The sequence below is a fragment of the Dermacentor variabilis genome, chromosome 2 (genome assembly GCF_050947875.1).
Source record: "Dermacentor variabilis isolate Ectoservices chromosome 2, ASM5094787v1, whole genome shotgun sequence".
NCBI lineage: Eukaryota > Metazoa > Arthropoda > Arachnida > Ixodida > Ixodidae > Dermacentor > Dermacentor variabilis.
Window position 1 is genome coordinate 110,209,902 of NC_134569.1, and position 15,219 is coordinate 110,225,120.

Below are 15,219 nucleotides of genomic sequence, written 5' to 3' on the forward strand. Positions count from 1 at the left end.
AGCGTTCCTAACTCGAACGGCAGCAGAAATGACAATCTAAGTGAGACGGGTGTCGTGCGCCCATTTTATTCTAACTTCTTCCTTCCCACTTCTCCCCTAGCCCATGTCTTCTTCTTCTTTCATGCGTCCAGCGAAGACTGCTTCCCAATTTCTCGCTACTTCATCCTGCGGCAACTGCGCTTTTTTTGCCTGCCTGTGCTCTCGTGATGTTTTCTGTCGTTCGGTAATCCTTCTTGTGTATCCCTGTTCACCAGCTTTTCGGGCCCTTTTTACCTTTCCAACGAACATGTTGCTCATCATTCCGTATTTCTGTAGTTATTAAGCTTAGATGCTCACTATATTCAGACTCTTTGCTTGGCCATTTGCCAATTTCTTCCTCGACTCTTGCGAATATATTAGTAATTTGTTCAGTGTTCAAGTTTGGATTGGGCATTTTGCGCTCCTTGCTCTCTTTCCCAACTGCATATCCCGCATTCAATATGATGGCTTTATGGTTATCCCTATGCTGCTATACCATTCCTCGTCAACGACTATTTCTCTCAACTCAGCATGAATTCCTTCAGTCATAACACACTAATCAATGGTCGTTTGCCTGTTTCCCACGCCGTCTGCCCATCACACTTAGGCCTTGTATTCCCGATAACGATGTCATGTTGCGCAAAAAGGTCTAGCATTGCCTTGCTGTTGTTGAGGGTATAGCCATCTAGAAACCTTAATATTGGCATTCATGTCACCTGATAGGATAATTTCGGCCTCATTAGAGAAACCCTTAATAAAGACACTTAAGCATTCCACTAAGTCTTGATTATTCTCTGTCTTATTATTTCCGGTCCGCAAATACCCTAAATACCCTAAATTTTTTCTAATTTTGCAATTTCATAGGCCTCAAAAATTAGAAGAAAGATGCGTGAGCAGCCCATCAGTGTCGCTATCTGAAAAAGGGATATGATTCGTCGGTTTATCGTTGTAACTATTCCAGTGTATGCTTTGATCGTGCCATGCACACTTGTACGGTTCATCGCACTGAACGTTCTTTCTTGTCTTGTTTGTTTCCTCTCGTTCGGTATATATTTATCGATGCGTGCGGAAATAAGATGTAGAGTTGAAAGTAGCGCTATCTCTGTGTATCTGTTTCCTTCTACGTCCTCGTCCAGGGGCACTTACAAAGTATATGATGAATTCAAACCAACTAGCCCACCAACGTGCTTTAACGTGGTTCGTAATCTTTTATATAGCCGGGTGTTTCCGTTTGTCGAGCCGCATCCTTGATTTTTGAATCCCCTAACGTAATAGGTTGAGCCTTGCCCCTGCAAATTGTTTTAATTTTCATCTCGGATATTAAACTGAACTTGTTTTTCTATAAAGCTGACACCGGATTAAAACGGAACCGAACATAAAAGTGTCTTATTTTCAAGGTCAAATGTTCAATGTACCTATCTAGTAAAGCCTTTAGAAAAAAATACAGTACAGTTAATCGTCACTGCCGAAGCAGGAATTCTGGCCAAGATTTGAGTAAAATATAATTGGCCAATATTTGCGTAAAATATATAATGTTGTAGAAAAGGCGAGCGCAAATTACAATGGGCAAACAATACGATAACAAATTAAGAATTTGTGTACTGAGCACCTCCCTATAATTAAACACCCAGAATAGTTGCACTACTGCTTGGTATCTTTGATTGAAACTTCGGCCACTTTTCAATATTAGGACAATCCAGTAAGATATGCGGTTCAGTTTAGCTTTGGTTCACTAAGTGTACTATTTTTTCTTATACATTCGTTCATGTTGTCTCTTTTGCCTGCTTTTGCTCTTTATTTTACATTCCTGTAGATTGTGTCCGCTGTTTACTGAGAGTACGAAATATTGCTTTCAGTTCTGCGGGTATTTCGTAGCTGGCAGATGTTGTCTAACTTCTCTAACTGGAAACAAGCTACTGTGTTCAAATCACTGTGTACCAAGAAACTATTTTGTAAAACCAACGCTGCTGCTGTTAGGCCCAGCCCAAGTGACCCACCATGATAGTATTTCGTCCGTAAGTGTCACGCTAGAAATTGCCCCTAGGGGGTCAGCGTTTTGCCTGGAACCAACACGGCTCAATTAAATGTCGAGGCCCTAACGCGGTGTTCCCTATGTGTTGTTAAGATACATACATACGTAGCACTCTACACTCACTTCATTCCTTTACCAGATTGTTACCCACTAAAAAAAACTGTGCTGCTGTTTTTCTTGCCCAAACATACACGGGCTCGCTACGCCGCGCCTGCAGTGCGTCGCTTGCATACACTTACGTGTCCTGGACCAACACTCCGCGAGCCTCGATATGGAAGAGCTTCATCAGGTGACAAATGCGGTACATCGGCGTGGTGGTCATACTCAACACGGACATGCGCGTCCAAATCAAGCACTCGAATTCGGCATAGTCAATCGTGGTGAGAGCAACCAGTGTCCCTATGTGGCAGTAGGTGGCCGCAGGCCACGCCGTGAAGTACACTGCAAGACAATTTACTCCCGTACATGCATATTCGTGAGGAAAGCAGGCTTTTATTAACCCACTCTTCTCATAAGAAATTAGGTAGGGTAGATAACTTGTTAAACACCTTTTCTATATAGTTTCCCGAAATCGCGCGAGCGTGAGGGAAAGTTGAAGTAGTCGACTCTTTCAGCACACAGTCGCCTTAGGCTGCTGCTGAGGTCATGCTATAGGGGCGCGCATTCAGTGACCAGAGCGAATGATGTATACACGCGTGCTTCGATAAAACAGCCGCTAGATGCTGTCGCCATGGTCCCCCCAGCCGAATAAGATTTTCATAAGATATCGCTTCTTTTTTAACCAGAATTCATCGGCGTCTTTAGAGTCTTGCCTGAATGAATAGTAAACACTCTCCCATATTGCCTAACACCGGAACGAAGTACGCGATCTTTACGCGTTTTGCATAGATGGATCATCATCATCAACAGCATCATCATCATAATCATAGTCATCATCATCATCATAATCATCATCACCATCATCAGCCTGATTACGCCCACTGCAGGGCAAAGGCGTCTCCCATACTTCTCCAATTACCCCGGTCATGTGCTAATTGTGGCCATGTTATCCCTGCAAACATCTTACTCTCATCCGCCCACCTAACTTTCTGCCGCGCCCGGCTACGTTTCCCTTCTCTTGGAACCCAGCCTTTAACCCTTAATCAGCATCGGTTACTATGATGTCATTAGCTCGCGTTTGTTCCCTAACCCAATCTGCTCTTTTCTTGTCCCTTAACGTTACACCCATCATTCTTCTTTCCATAGCTCGTTGCGTCGTCCTTAATTTAAGTAGAACCCTTTTCGTAAGCGTCCAGGTTTCTGCCCCGCACGTGAGTACTGGTAAGACACAGCTGTTATACACTTTTCTTTTGAGGCCTTATGGCAACCTGCTGTGCATGATCTGAGAATGCCTGCCAAACCACCCCAGCCCATTCTTATTCTTCTGATTATGTCAGTCTCATGATACGGATCCGCGGTCACTACCTGCCCTAAGTAGATGTATTCCCTTACCATTTCCAGTGCCTCGCTACCTATCGTAAACTGCTGTTAGCTTCCGAGACAGTTAAACATTAGTTTTCTGCTGATTAATTTTTAGACCCACCATTCCGCTTCGACTCTCCAGGTCAGTGAGCATGTATCGCAATTGGTCCCCTGAGTTACTAAGCAAGGCAATATCATCGGCGAACTCTTATCCCTAATTCTTCCCAATCCAAGGCTCTATCATGTCTGCCTGCCTGACGCCCTTCTTTATTGGGATTTTGTTGCTTTCTTTATGAAGGATTATGCCGGCTGTGGAGCCGCTATGGATGCCTTTCAGTATTTTTACATACGGCTCGTCTGCACCCTGATTCCGTAATGCCTCCATGACTCAGGTTTCAGGTTTCGAATGAATCAAACGCTTTCTTTTCATATATATATATATATATATATATATATATATGGGTTGGTTATATTCCGCACATTTCTCAATCGCCTGATTGATAGTGCGAATATGGTCTATTGTTGAGTAGCCTTTACAAATCCTGCCTGGTCCTTTGCCTGACAGAACTCTAAGGAGTTCCTGATTCTATTTGCGATTACCTTAGTAAATACTTTGTAGGCAGCGGACAGTAAGCTGATCACTCTATAAATTTTCAAGTCTTTGGCGTCCCCTTTCTTATGGATTAGGATTATGTTGGCGTCTTTCCAAGATACCGGTACGCTCGAGGTGATGAGGCATTGCGTATTGGCAGGGTTGCCAGTTTTTCTAGAACAATCTGCCCATCATCCTTCAACACATCTGCTGTTACCTGATCCTCCCCAGCTACCTTCCCCATTTGCATAGCTCCCAAGGCTTTCGTTACTTCTTCCGGCGTTACTCAAGATGTCAAATTACTCTAGACTATTCTTTCTTCCATTATCGTCGTGGGTGCCACTGGTACTGGTACGACGAATATACGTCGCAAATGCCAGCCACGGCCGCGCCTTAACATGAACAAACTCACCGCCAACCTGTTCCTCGAGTTAGATATTTTTTTGCTTCGGTATTTTGGGTCACACATACCCATGCTGTGATATCATGGCCTGTCTTCTCACAGATGTAAAAGCGTTAGCCTGAATCGTACGGGTAGAACTTGTGGCGTTGTGGAGAACTTCATGGGTAAAAGTTAAGTGTAGTAAAGACAAGCCCACGCGCCAAATTTTAGAGGTCGCCATGTCATCCGTACTCCACCATTTCTGTTGAAATAAAACGACTCATAGCGCAAGGTCATGTTACCAATTTGAGACATGTATTATCCGTGTGCAAACATGAAGAACACTGCCCCTTCTGTATGTACTGTTCCTTCCGCTATATCATTCGTGGGAGCAGTTACTGAACACTCAATTGCTAACCTAGCGTTATGTCGTGGAGCTTCTTTCCTATTGTCCATGTTACTGTTTTCGCCTGATAATAATGTGTATTAACTGTAGGCTAAAGCGTAGATCGTGTTACACTTCCTCTCTTTTACGACAGACGAATACTACCACCAACATAAATGACGCACCACCGTCAGATATGCACTTTTGTGATTCTTTGAGTCTCAATGAATAAATGCCCTGTCTTTTCTCATTGAAATAAAGAACCACATGGTAACAACTCCTTCCGCACCTCGCATCTTCGCATTATTCTCTATTTGGATGTCTGTGAAATGTTATCTGGCATATTGGTCCACCTTGTATGGACAGGCTTACTGGTCATGCTAAGAGTGCTATTCATACTAGGAGTCTTATTGTTCACACTAAGACTCACACCTGAACAACAGCCAGCAATGGGTGTGCAGTAGCGACTACTAGCGCTATTTAGACGGGACATTTGCAAGGCACTTCATGAGTGCATGCGAGAAAGCTGACATTGTATATCACTGTACTTACTGGTAATTATGGATACAGTGAGATATGCATGGTCCTCATATGCGTTCCTGGGTCCCCGTGAAACGCTTGTAAACGGACACACAACTTGTCCCCAACCAACCAGGCACGTACGCCGACATGTGTTTCTTTGTGATTTCAGGCTACGAGCCGTGATTCCTAAACGGAATCTTTAAGGTGTTGCGAAAATATCTCCACAATCTCTTTCTCTCTCGAACTTTCTTACATGTAAGGCGCGTACAAATCTTTGAGCCACTCACGACTGGTGCTCTGCCGGATCAATAGACCTTTTCCTTGAGGAACAAGCTCACCTCCATCGTATGCACCGACGCTAGCGCTTGTTTTTATTCTAGGCAAGGCGCGCTCCCGGGCGTGAGTCGAACTTTGCTTAGCGTTATCCATAGCTGTATCGTGGTTGCCTTACACGAGGCAACTTCTTTGCTCAGCTTCGCAGCCACCCTCTCTCTTTCTCTCTCTCTCTCTCTCTTTCTTTATTTCACAAGAAATGGCAAAGTAGAGTCGAGACAATAGATATCTATAAAAACAGCGTTTCGGCAATGCGACTTGTATTCTTCGCAACGACTTCTGGACGGGCCATCATAGAGCATCACTGCTCCACCTACATTGGAGCAGTGACGTTTACCTTTTGACAAGCCCAATCTGTCCGTACTGCTTCCGTGGGGTACTGCGGAGTGGCTCATGGGCGCGCACACTAGCCTTCGACATCTATCTTGTGGCATTGTGGTCTGTAGGGCTTCGAAGGGAAAGGAAAATGGCAGTCGCCTTCCAAGGTGGTGCTCACGGAGCTTGAGACGACGCGCATTACACGAATCGGCTTATAAGTAAAGCCACCTGTGCTACCGCTACGCATGTGCTATTTAACGACTCTGTTCTCTGCAGGATTACGCGATGAAACAACGTCACTTAAATATCATCACAGTCATGATTTGGCTTCGTTAGGTTCACCATTCATTTAATCAATCGAATAACTACCTAAGGCCCGTTCGGATATTTGAAGTTTGAAGAAGCCCGTTAAGGCGCTGCAGGGACCGAGGTTCGTGGTAAAAGTGCATAAGTGAAATGTGAAGAAGAAATAAACATTCACCCTTACAGCAATGCACATCCCATGTATGAAAAGGCCGCGCAAGAAAACGCCTTCTTCCTGAAATGAGGAACGATAGCGCGCCAGGTGTAAGTCACCGCAGTGGAAAATAGTAGCAACAAAATGATGAGCGACATCTCAGGCGGTATTTGTTGTTCAAGCATGGGTGAAGACTGGCGAGCCATTTTGTTCCATGGAGTCAAGTCGCTGTACACGAGTCTCAGTGCCTGGCATTTGTAGCCTCTGGCACGCTCTGCCCAACCTGTGACGCCGGGTGCACATTCAAGAGGTGCAAGTCGTCACAGTATTTCAAAGATTGATTGATTGATTGATTGATTGATTGATTGATTGATTGATTGATTGATTGATTGATTGATTGATTGATTGATTGATTGATTGATTGATTGATTGGTGTCGTCAATAATACGTACGTAAGAATGTCTGGCTGGAACCATCTCAGGTCGACGTTAACGCGATTAGCATTGAAGCAATGTAGATCCCCACCGTATGTAGATCCCCCCGCCGAATCGCGTCATGCATGAGGCGTGCACTGCAGCCGGACTCCTCTCTCGCGCTTCCCTTTAGACTCACTGCGCCATCTTCGCAGCAGTGCCACCACGACATCCACGTGTGGCGCGGGCCTGAACACGTGACGCCACCTCGAATTCCCCAGCACAGCGCAATTCCTTTTTTCCTTGAATAGCGGCACATACGCAGTCACACGTACCGAGTTACCCAAGTTGGCGTGAAAGAGTTTAAACGCAGACAGACATGCAGACATACCGCAAACACAGTCAGCTCAATACGTGCACAGGGGTGCATTACAATTAGACAGCAGGATGTCGCAGCGATGACTCGCATCGATACTGTTTCCAGCAGCGACGTACCTTCTAGTTCAGAGCCAACGGTCCTCCGAAGGAGTGTTCTCGGGTGCGCATTCGCCTCGGTGGGGTCGAACTGGCATAGCGACGCTACTGCGCACAGCATGAAAGCCAAGCTGAGCGAGAGTCCGCGACCTCTGACTTGCACAAGCATGGACGAAGAAACCAGACGGACTGAGCCGATGAGTGCATTTAGAGCATGCATGTCTTCGTTGAATCGGCGTCGATTGCTGTTGCCCTACGCAAGAAAACGCCTTCTTCTACTTCTTCTTTGGCCAGACGCTCAATGGAGTTTCAAGGACATTCAAGCGTTACTGAACTTTTTAAAAAGTACGGGCCTGGACTGTAGGCTTTGAGCATGCCAAATTGCTTGCCATATGTTTTGCATCCTCCTTCTCTCGTCATCGTCACCCATCATGCGCCTCTTTCTGTTCTTTCTTTCCCTATTCCCCTTCTCACCACGCATAGTAGCTGGCTAGAGGAATACACCTCTGGGCGACCTCTCTGCATTTCGCATCATTAAACTTCTCTCACTCTCTTGTTCTTGTTTTTGTTCCATAGTAAAATGGCGCAACCTACTCTGGGGGATAGGCCATGATGATGATGATTATCGGCACCAGAGAGTCAATTACATGTTGTTGTTGTTGTTGTTGTTGTGGCCTGTGATGCGTGTGGCTCCTACCCACGATGGGGGATGGAATTACATGTAGCGGGAATCACAGATTACACGAGCGCTGAAGAAAACGGGACTTCGTCGTATTAAGTTTCGGCCATTAATCGGAAACAATACGACGAAGTCTCGTCTTCTTCAGCGCCCGTGCAATCTGCGATTCCCACTACATGTAATTAACTCTCCGGTGCTGCTTATTATCGTAGCTTCTGTGCTTGGACACTCACACAGGGATGTATACATCGCCATAGAGAAATTCATTTGTAAACCTAATCGATTTCAATGTCAATGGTATTAATCATTTCATTCTTCCCTCATTCTCTCACTTATAAATATATATACCTACATCCTTCGTTCCTCTGTGCTCTATCATAATGACTGTTTACTAAACCGTCATTTACTCCACCCGCTTTAATTTATTCAGCAATATTACTGATTTCTAAGTTTATTCCCTTAACACATATAAAAAACGTGCCCGACGCCAGGCAAATCTCCTTCGGTGGCTATATCTTGACGTTGAGTGCCGGAGTTGGCCGGCGTTGAGGAGGATTTCGAGAACTGAAGGTTTCTTTGCATTAAAGATTAAATTAAAGGGTTTTACGTGCCAAAACCACTTTCTGATTATGAGGCACGCCGTAGTGGAGGACTGCGGAAATTTCGACCGCCTGGGGTTCTTTAAAGTACTGACACAAAAAGAAATCTACGTGGTTTTTGTGCTTTAATAATCAGTTAATGACCCAGTAAGCACGGCACGAAACCTCATTTAGTTCAGAATTGTCGTGCGACTGCCGCATCCATCGGACAACCGCAGCCAATGACAGCGCCGGTAGCGTGAACGTCATGGCCACGTGGTAGACCCGGCGGGGCGGGGCCGGCGAGCGGGCGCCTCGCCGCTCTGATAATGTCTATTTTTTTAACGCGAGAGCGTTAAGGAGCTCGTGTCGCAGAAAAGCCGGTGTCGTCGGCGTCGTTAGCCGTGAGCGATAAATCCCAGCAGGCACTTCATGAATAAAAAACAACTTGCAAGATGGGCTGGGTGGGAATCGAACCAGGGTCTCCGGAGTGTGAGACGAAGACGTTACCACTGAGCCACGAGTTTTTTTTTCTTTATTAAGCACTGAGTCACGAGTTCGATGCTTCAAAGCTGTACAAAAGCGCCTCTAGTGAACGCGGTGTTGCCTTAGAAACGAGCTGTTTCTACGGCTCAGGCGTGCGTCGCTTGCTCAGGCGCACATTTCGTTGTCGCGCCGAACGCTGCGTTGCTCGACGCTCACCGCGTCCGATGCGGGGCGCGTAGTCGCTGCGCCGTAGCCCATTGTCTTACACCCCTTGGCGGGTCGACGGGAACGCTGTCGCGTTCCACTCTTGAAGGCGAAGCGTAAGCGTCCTCCAATTATAACGCGATATCGTTAAGGAGCTCGTGTCGCAGAAAAGCCGGTGTCGTCGGCGTCGGTGTCGGCGTCCGCGGCCTTGGCCGTGAGCGATAAATCACGGCAGGCACTTCATAAATAAAAAGCAACTTCCAAGATGGGCTGGGTGGGAATCGAACCAGGGTCTCCGGAGTGTGAAGGGAGGACGCTAGGGGGCGCGATGTAGAGAAGTCGCCTTCACACGGAGCTCCGACGTAAATGTCCATATCTTGAGAAGTTTAAGCCCTAAAGTGAAAAATTCAAGAACGAGAAGAACCGCGAACACCAGGCGATCACGGAACTACCGCCGTCACCACGGTAGGAGCACTTCTCTACTCTCTGCAAGAGTTTGAATTTTCGAGGCGGCGACGCCGCCAGCTAAGCCTAACGCCTAGGGAACGCAACGGCGCAGCAACTCGCATAGCTGCTGCGCCGGCCCAAGCACGATGCAACCACGGGCAGCGGCTGCAGCGTCGGCGGAGACGCCGACAGAAGAGAAAAACGCTGAGGGAACGCAACGGCATAGCAGCTCGCACAGCTGCTGCTCCGGCCCAAGCATGACGCAGCCACGGGTAGCGGTTGCAGCGTCGGCGGGGACGCCGGCAGAAGAGCGAAGAAACGGAGTCGCAACAGCTGCGGAAACTGCCGGAAGGGGCATCCAGCCAACGTCCTCGGATGGAAATCATGCAGAAAGAAGACCTCTCCACGCAGGTGAGGAGGAAGGAGAAAAAATGGACCTCGGCGCTTTCGCCGATAAAGAAGAAACCCAAGAGGGATGGTGCCGCTCTATAGGCGGCAGATACGTCCTGGAGGAGAAGGTGGAAGAAGTATTAGCACCGTTGCAAGATTACCTAGCACACGTGCAAACAAATAACATAATAGCCACAGACGCTTCAGTGAACAACGAAAAGGCGGGCGTAGGCATCTTCTCGCTTCCGCTTGGCTGGTCATTCTCCTTGAGACTGCCAGACTTCACACCTGTCTTTGAAGCCGAGCTTTTAGCAATTCTTTTAGCGCTTCGGAAACTCCCGTCGAACTCAATAAGTGCGGTTATTATGACAGATTCCCTTTCGGTCTGTACTTCGCTTACGGCTTCACCCAATTCGCCACCACTAAAGACGTTTCTAACATTAGTTCCTCCACAGTTGAATTCTCTAAAACTATTATGGGTACCTGGACATTGTGGCTTACATTCAAATGAAATGGCAGACGCATTAGCGCGAGCGTCCCTGAGTGGACCTATAATGCCCGTTCTTCCTTTGGTGGCTCACATAACAGCAATTAGATATAGAAAATATTCATTTCATAGAGATATCAGTGAATCAATAACAACATGGACAGAATATCAGCACCTCAAATTTCCGTGGAAAATCCAGTGGTGTCCATCAAGACAATCAGAAGTAGCAATCACGAGATTACGCTGCCGTGTCCCTCCATTAAACCTATATTTACACAGGACTGGTCTGACGCTGTCACCTCTGTGTCCATACTGCCAAGAAACAGAATCACTAGATCATTATTTTTTGGTATGTCGACGATACAAATTGTTAAGAAAAAGACATCTAGAACTTCCGTTCGCAAAATTAGGGTTAATGTTATCACCAGAAATTATACTATCTTTCGGTGCGTCAGTTATAGGGGGCAGCCACAGGGACGTTTTTGATGCCGTTTGCAGTTACATCCAGTCAACAAAACGAATAACTTTTTAACTTTCTCTTGCATTTTGTTTGTTTTTGTATGTTTTCTTATCTCTCTTTCGTAAATTTTTTTTTTCTCATCGAATAAGTGGCACTTCAAAAGAATAGGTGAACGTTTCAGCACCCAATTCTTGGCCAATCCCCCAGTGTGGGTATGAGCCATAACATGAGGCCATCATCATCATCATCATCAAGAAGGGAACGAAAACCCCTAAACCTGAAGAAAAACAAGGCCATGGCAGAGAGGACGGTAGACAAGCTTCAAGTTCGCCTGCCATCGGGCACAGAGAAGATTGTCCTACGACCAGCAGGAGGAATCGACAGCCTAAAGAAGAAGCTGGGGGTTCTCGCCGGAAACGCCATCCTGGAGGCGGCCGGGCTACTCCCGATGGCAGAAGAGGACATTGTCTTCAACAAGAACAACCAAACAATCTTAATATCAACCCCGAACAAGGAAAGGGCAGAGGCTTTCGCCAAAATCAAGAACATCCGAGCCGGAAAAGAAGATATCGAAATGACTGCCCATCCGGCGATGCCCGAGGGGGGCAAAGGCGTCATCTACGGAATTAACCTAGAGCTGACGGAAGAACAAATACACAGGGCTTTGGACAACCCACGGAACCCAACGTATACGGCAGTAAGAAGACTAGGAAGAACATCCGAGTCGGTCATCATTAACTTCAAAGATCTGGAAGTACCGAGGGCCGTAAAATTTTTCAGTCAATGGATTCCATGTCACCTATATAAGAAAAGTACGACGTGTGCTACGCATGCGGCAAGATTGGACATAGGCAAGACGTCTGTCCAGATCCAACAACCACCCGCTGCAGAGGCTGCGGGCTAAGAAATCAGCCGGAGGATCACGCCTGCGAGCCGAAGTGCCTCCTCTGCGGGAAGAAGCATCAGTTAGGGGATCCGACATGCAGGGAACTCTACAGGAAGCCCCACTGGGTTAAACAACGCGACGCGGTCCGGGCCGAGGCCAAGGCCGAACAAGAAAAGGGAGGAGCGACCGCGGGCAGAAGCAGGCCGACAACGAGGGTCACGCTACCGCCTGCGGCGAAAAAGCAACGATCCGAGTCCAGGGACAGAAGTACATCCAGACCGCCACCCAGGGACGACCAGACCCACTGGCCAGGCCTCCAGAAACCAGGGGACAAGAGGACCCACTCTGGTATGCCTGTCAGCTTCGCAAGCGTGGTCTCCCAAGGTAGGACACCAGAATTAGAGGCACAGGCCAATTTATTTAAGAAAGAAATAGAAAAGAGAGATTAGGAAAATCGCCAATTAAGAGAAATAATCAAAACCCTAACCGAAACAGTAAACCAACTCAAAGAGCAAGTTGGGCAGCTAACGAACCCAACAGTGCGAGCTACGCAGGCGGCGCCAGCAAGGCCGCTTACCCCAGTCCAGAGAGTAGCCGTCCCCGAGACGCAGGACGAGGGTAGCATGGTGGTAGATACGGTAGGCACCGCAAAAAGGAAGGCAGAGGGGCACGAGACGCCTCCACCCGAGAGAAGAAAAAAGATGAACAGAAAGATTAACGAAGATGAACTAGAGGCGCGCCTCAAGGAACACGAGGAAAGCATGCTAACCAAATTAAGCGCTATCATAGATAAGAAAATACAGGCTATATCAAATCATATGAACGCACTTCTGACCGTGCTAGGAGGCGAAGAACGAGCTCATCCTGATCCCGAGCCTCCCTCGAGCCCGGAAGCCCCGTTCTCTTCCTCATCATGGCCAGGACAGGAACTATAATTTGGCAGTGGAACTGCAGGGGTTTCAAAAAGAAAAAGGCGTTGCTGCAACAGCACATTCTAAATCAAGGAGAGCCTCCGCTTGCCGTGGCGTTACAAGAAACAGGCAAACCTCCAGTCAAAATTTCAGGGTACCGCACATTCGACAACGGAAGAGGGGAAAGATCTAGAGAAGCCACCCTAGTTAAGAATAACATAGCGGTAATTGAACACGATGCGAGTACGGACGAAGTGGAGGCCGTGCTCGTAGAAATCCTTACCGGCAAAAAGAATAGGGGAAGCATATTTGTCCTGAACGCATACAGCCCCCCTCGTCACAACAAGGCACAGTTCGAGGCCACATTTAAGAAAGCGCTGAAGGCAGCAAAATCGTGCCCCCTACTCGTATTAGGGGACTTTAATGCAAAGCATCACGAATGGGGCTACACCAATATCGACAGGAAAGGTAGAATTCTGTGGGAAGCAATTCAGAACACACGACTCTCGCTACTAACGGACCCGAACGAGCCTACCAGAACGGGTAACAGCATCTGCTGTGACACAACACCAGACCTAACACTAGGCCACAGGACGGGCAAAACATCTTGGAAGAACACGGGCAAAAACCTCGGCAGCGATCACTTTATAATCGAAATACAGATTGATAGGAAACTAGGGGCTCCCGTACATAAGCCAAAGCAGGCCACCGCAACTGACTGGGATAAATTCAGGGCTATCAGATCAACAGCAGACTTAGGCGTTATCGGAGACATAACAGAGTGGACCTCAACCGTCGTCTCACACGTAAAACAGGCCACCGAAACGGTAGAAGGAGATGAGCTCCCATTCAGATTAGACAACAAGCTTAGAAATATGTGGAATCGAAAAACAACCCTCGAGAATAAGCTAAAGCGCCAGAAATGGAACCGGAACCTAAGGAAGAAAATAGCCGAGCACAATAAAGAAATAGAAAGCTACGCCTTCAAAGTAGAAGAGAAAAGGTGGGATCAAAAATGCGACGAGCTAGAGAAGAATATGAGCCGTCCCAACACTTGGCAGATGCTGCGCCACCTCATAGACCCCACCAACACCAAAACCCACGCCAACATAGAACAAATCAAGGCGAGATACAAATTTGACGGAACTGATGAAGAGCTCATCGACCGACTTAAAGAAATTTATAAAGGCCCCGCATGCCCGGCAGCGGATAAAGAATATCGGGGATCGGAGAATCCGCTGTTGGACGAACCGATTCTAGTTGCAGAGGTCAGAGCCGCGCTCTTTGATTTAAAAAGGAACACAGCCCCTGGCCCAGACGAGATCACCTACGGTATGCTAAGGAACTTAGACGACGACTCTGTAGTTCACCTGACAGCTTATCTGAACAAAGTGTGGGAATCAGGGGAAGTCCCTAAAGACTGGAAACACGCCAACATCATTTTAATCCACAAGAAGGGCAAAATTCCGGGTATTGGAAATCTCAGGCCAATTTCACTGACCTCGTGTCTAGGCAAATTAATGGAGAAGGTAATTCAGACGCGACTAACTCGATTCGCGGAAGAAAGCAGCATCTGGCCTCACGAGATGGTAGGTTTCAGACCGCACCTTAGCGCTCAAGATACCATGCTTAGGCTCCAACACGATATTATAGACAAACGACAGACCAAAGATACGAGAGCAATATTGGGCATAGACTTAACCAAAGCGTTTGATAATGTCAGCCACTCGGCCATCCTCGACAGCCTGTCAGATCTTAACGTAGGGAAAAGGACCTTCGCCTACGTAAAATCTTTTCTCAAGGACAGAACAGCGACCCTGCACATGCAGAGCCTCAGCTCAGAAGAGATCAAATTAGGAAACAGGGGCACCCCGCAAGGAGCCATCCTATCCCCCTTCCTATTTAATTTAGTAATGAAAGACCTCCCGAGCAAGTTAGGAAGGATCGAAGGACTAAAGACGAGCGTCTACGCAGACGACGTCAACGTTTGGCTCAATGAGGGCAGCGATGCGTCTATCGAAGAAAGGCTCCAGCGGGCAGCCGACATCATAGACTTACATGCCAAAAGTAAAGGGCTGAGCTGCTCCCCGACGAAGTCGGAACTACTAATCATAAGGCCCAGGACGAGGACAAACAACGTATCTCCTCCCAAAATCTCGATAGACTTAGACGGGAAAGAAATTCCACAAGTAGATGAGATCCGAATTCTGGGCATGCTCATAAGCAAAACAGGAAACAATCACACGACTATAGCTAAGCTAGACACGCACGCGAACCAAGTGGTAAGCATCATTAGAAGAATCT

The 15,219-nt window shown here is 47.2% G+C and overlaps 1 protein-coding gene across 1 annotated transcript in view; it reads right to left on the reverse strand.

Moving 5' to 3' along the window:
• LOC142570401 (uncharacterized) overlaps positions 1-7,651 on the reverse strand; it is a 90,462-nt gene extending 82,811 nt beyond the window's left edge. The window contains exons 1-3 of the mRNA XM_075678787.1: positions 7,409-7,651; positions 6,531-6,581; positions 2,290-2,491 (exon numbers count right to left, since the gene is read on the reverse strand). Of these exons, the coding sequence (XP_075534902.1) occupies positions 2,290-2,491; positions 6,531-6,581; positions 7,409-7,607 (452 nt within the window). The 5' untranslated portion in view covers positions 7,608-7,651. The remainder of the gene's footprint in view (positions 1-2,289; positions 2,492-6,530; positions 6,582-7,408) is intronic.
• Positions 7,652-15,219: the final 7,568 nt, after the last annotated feature.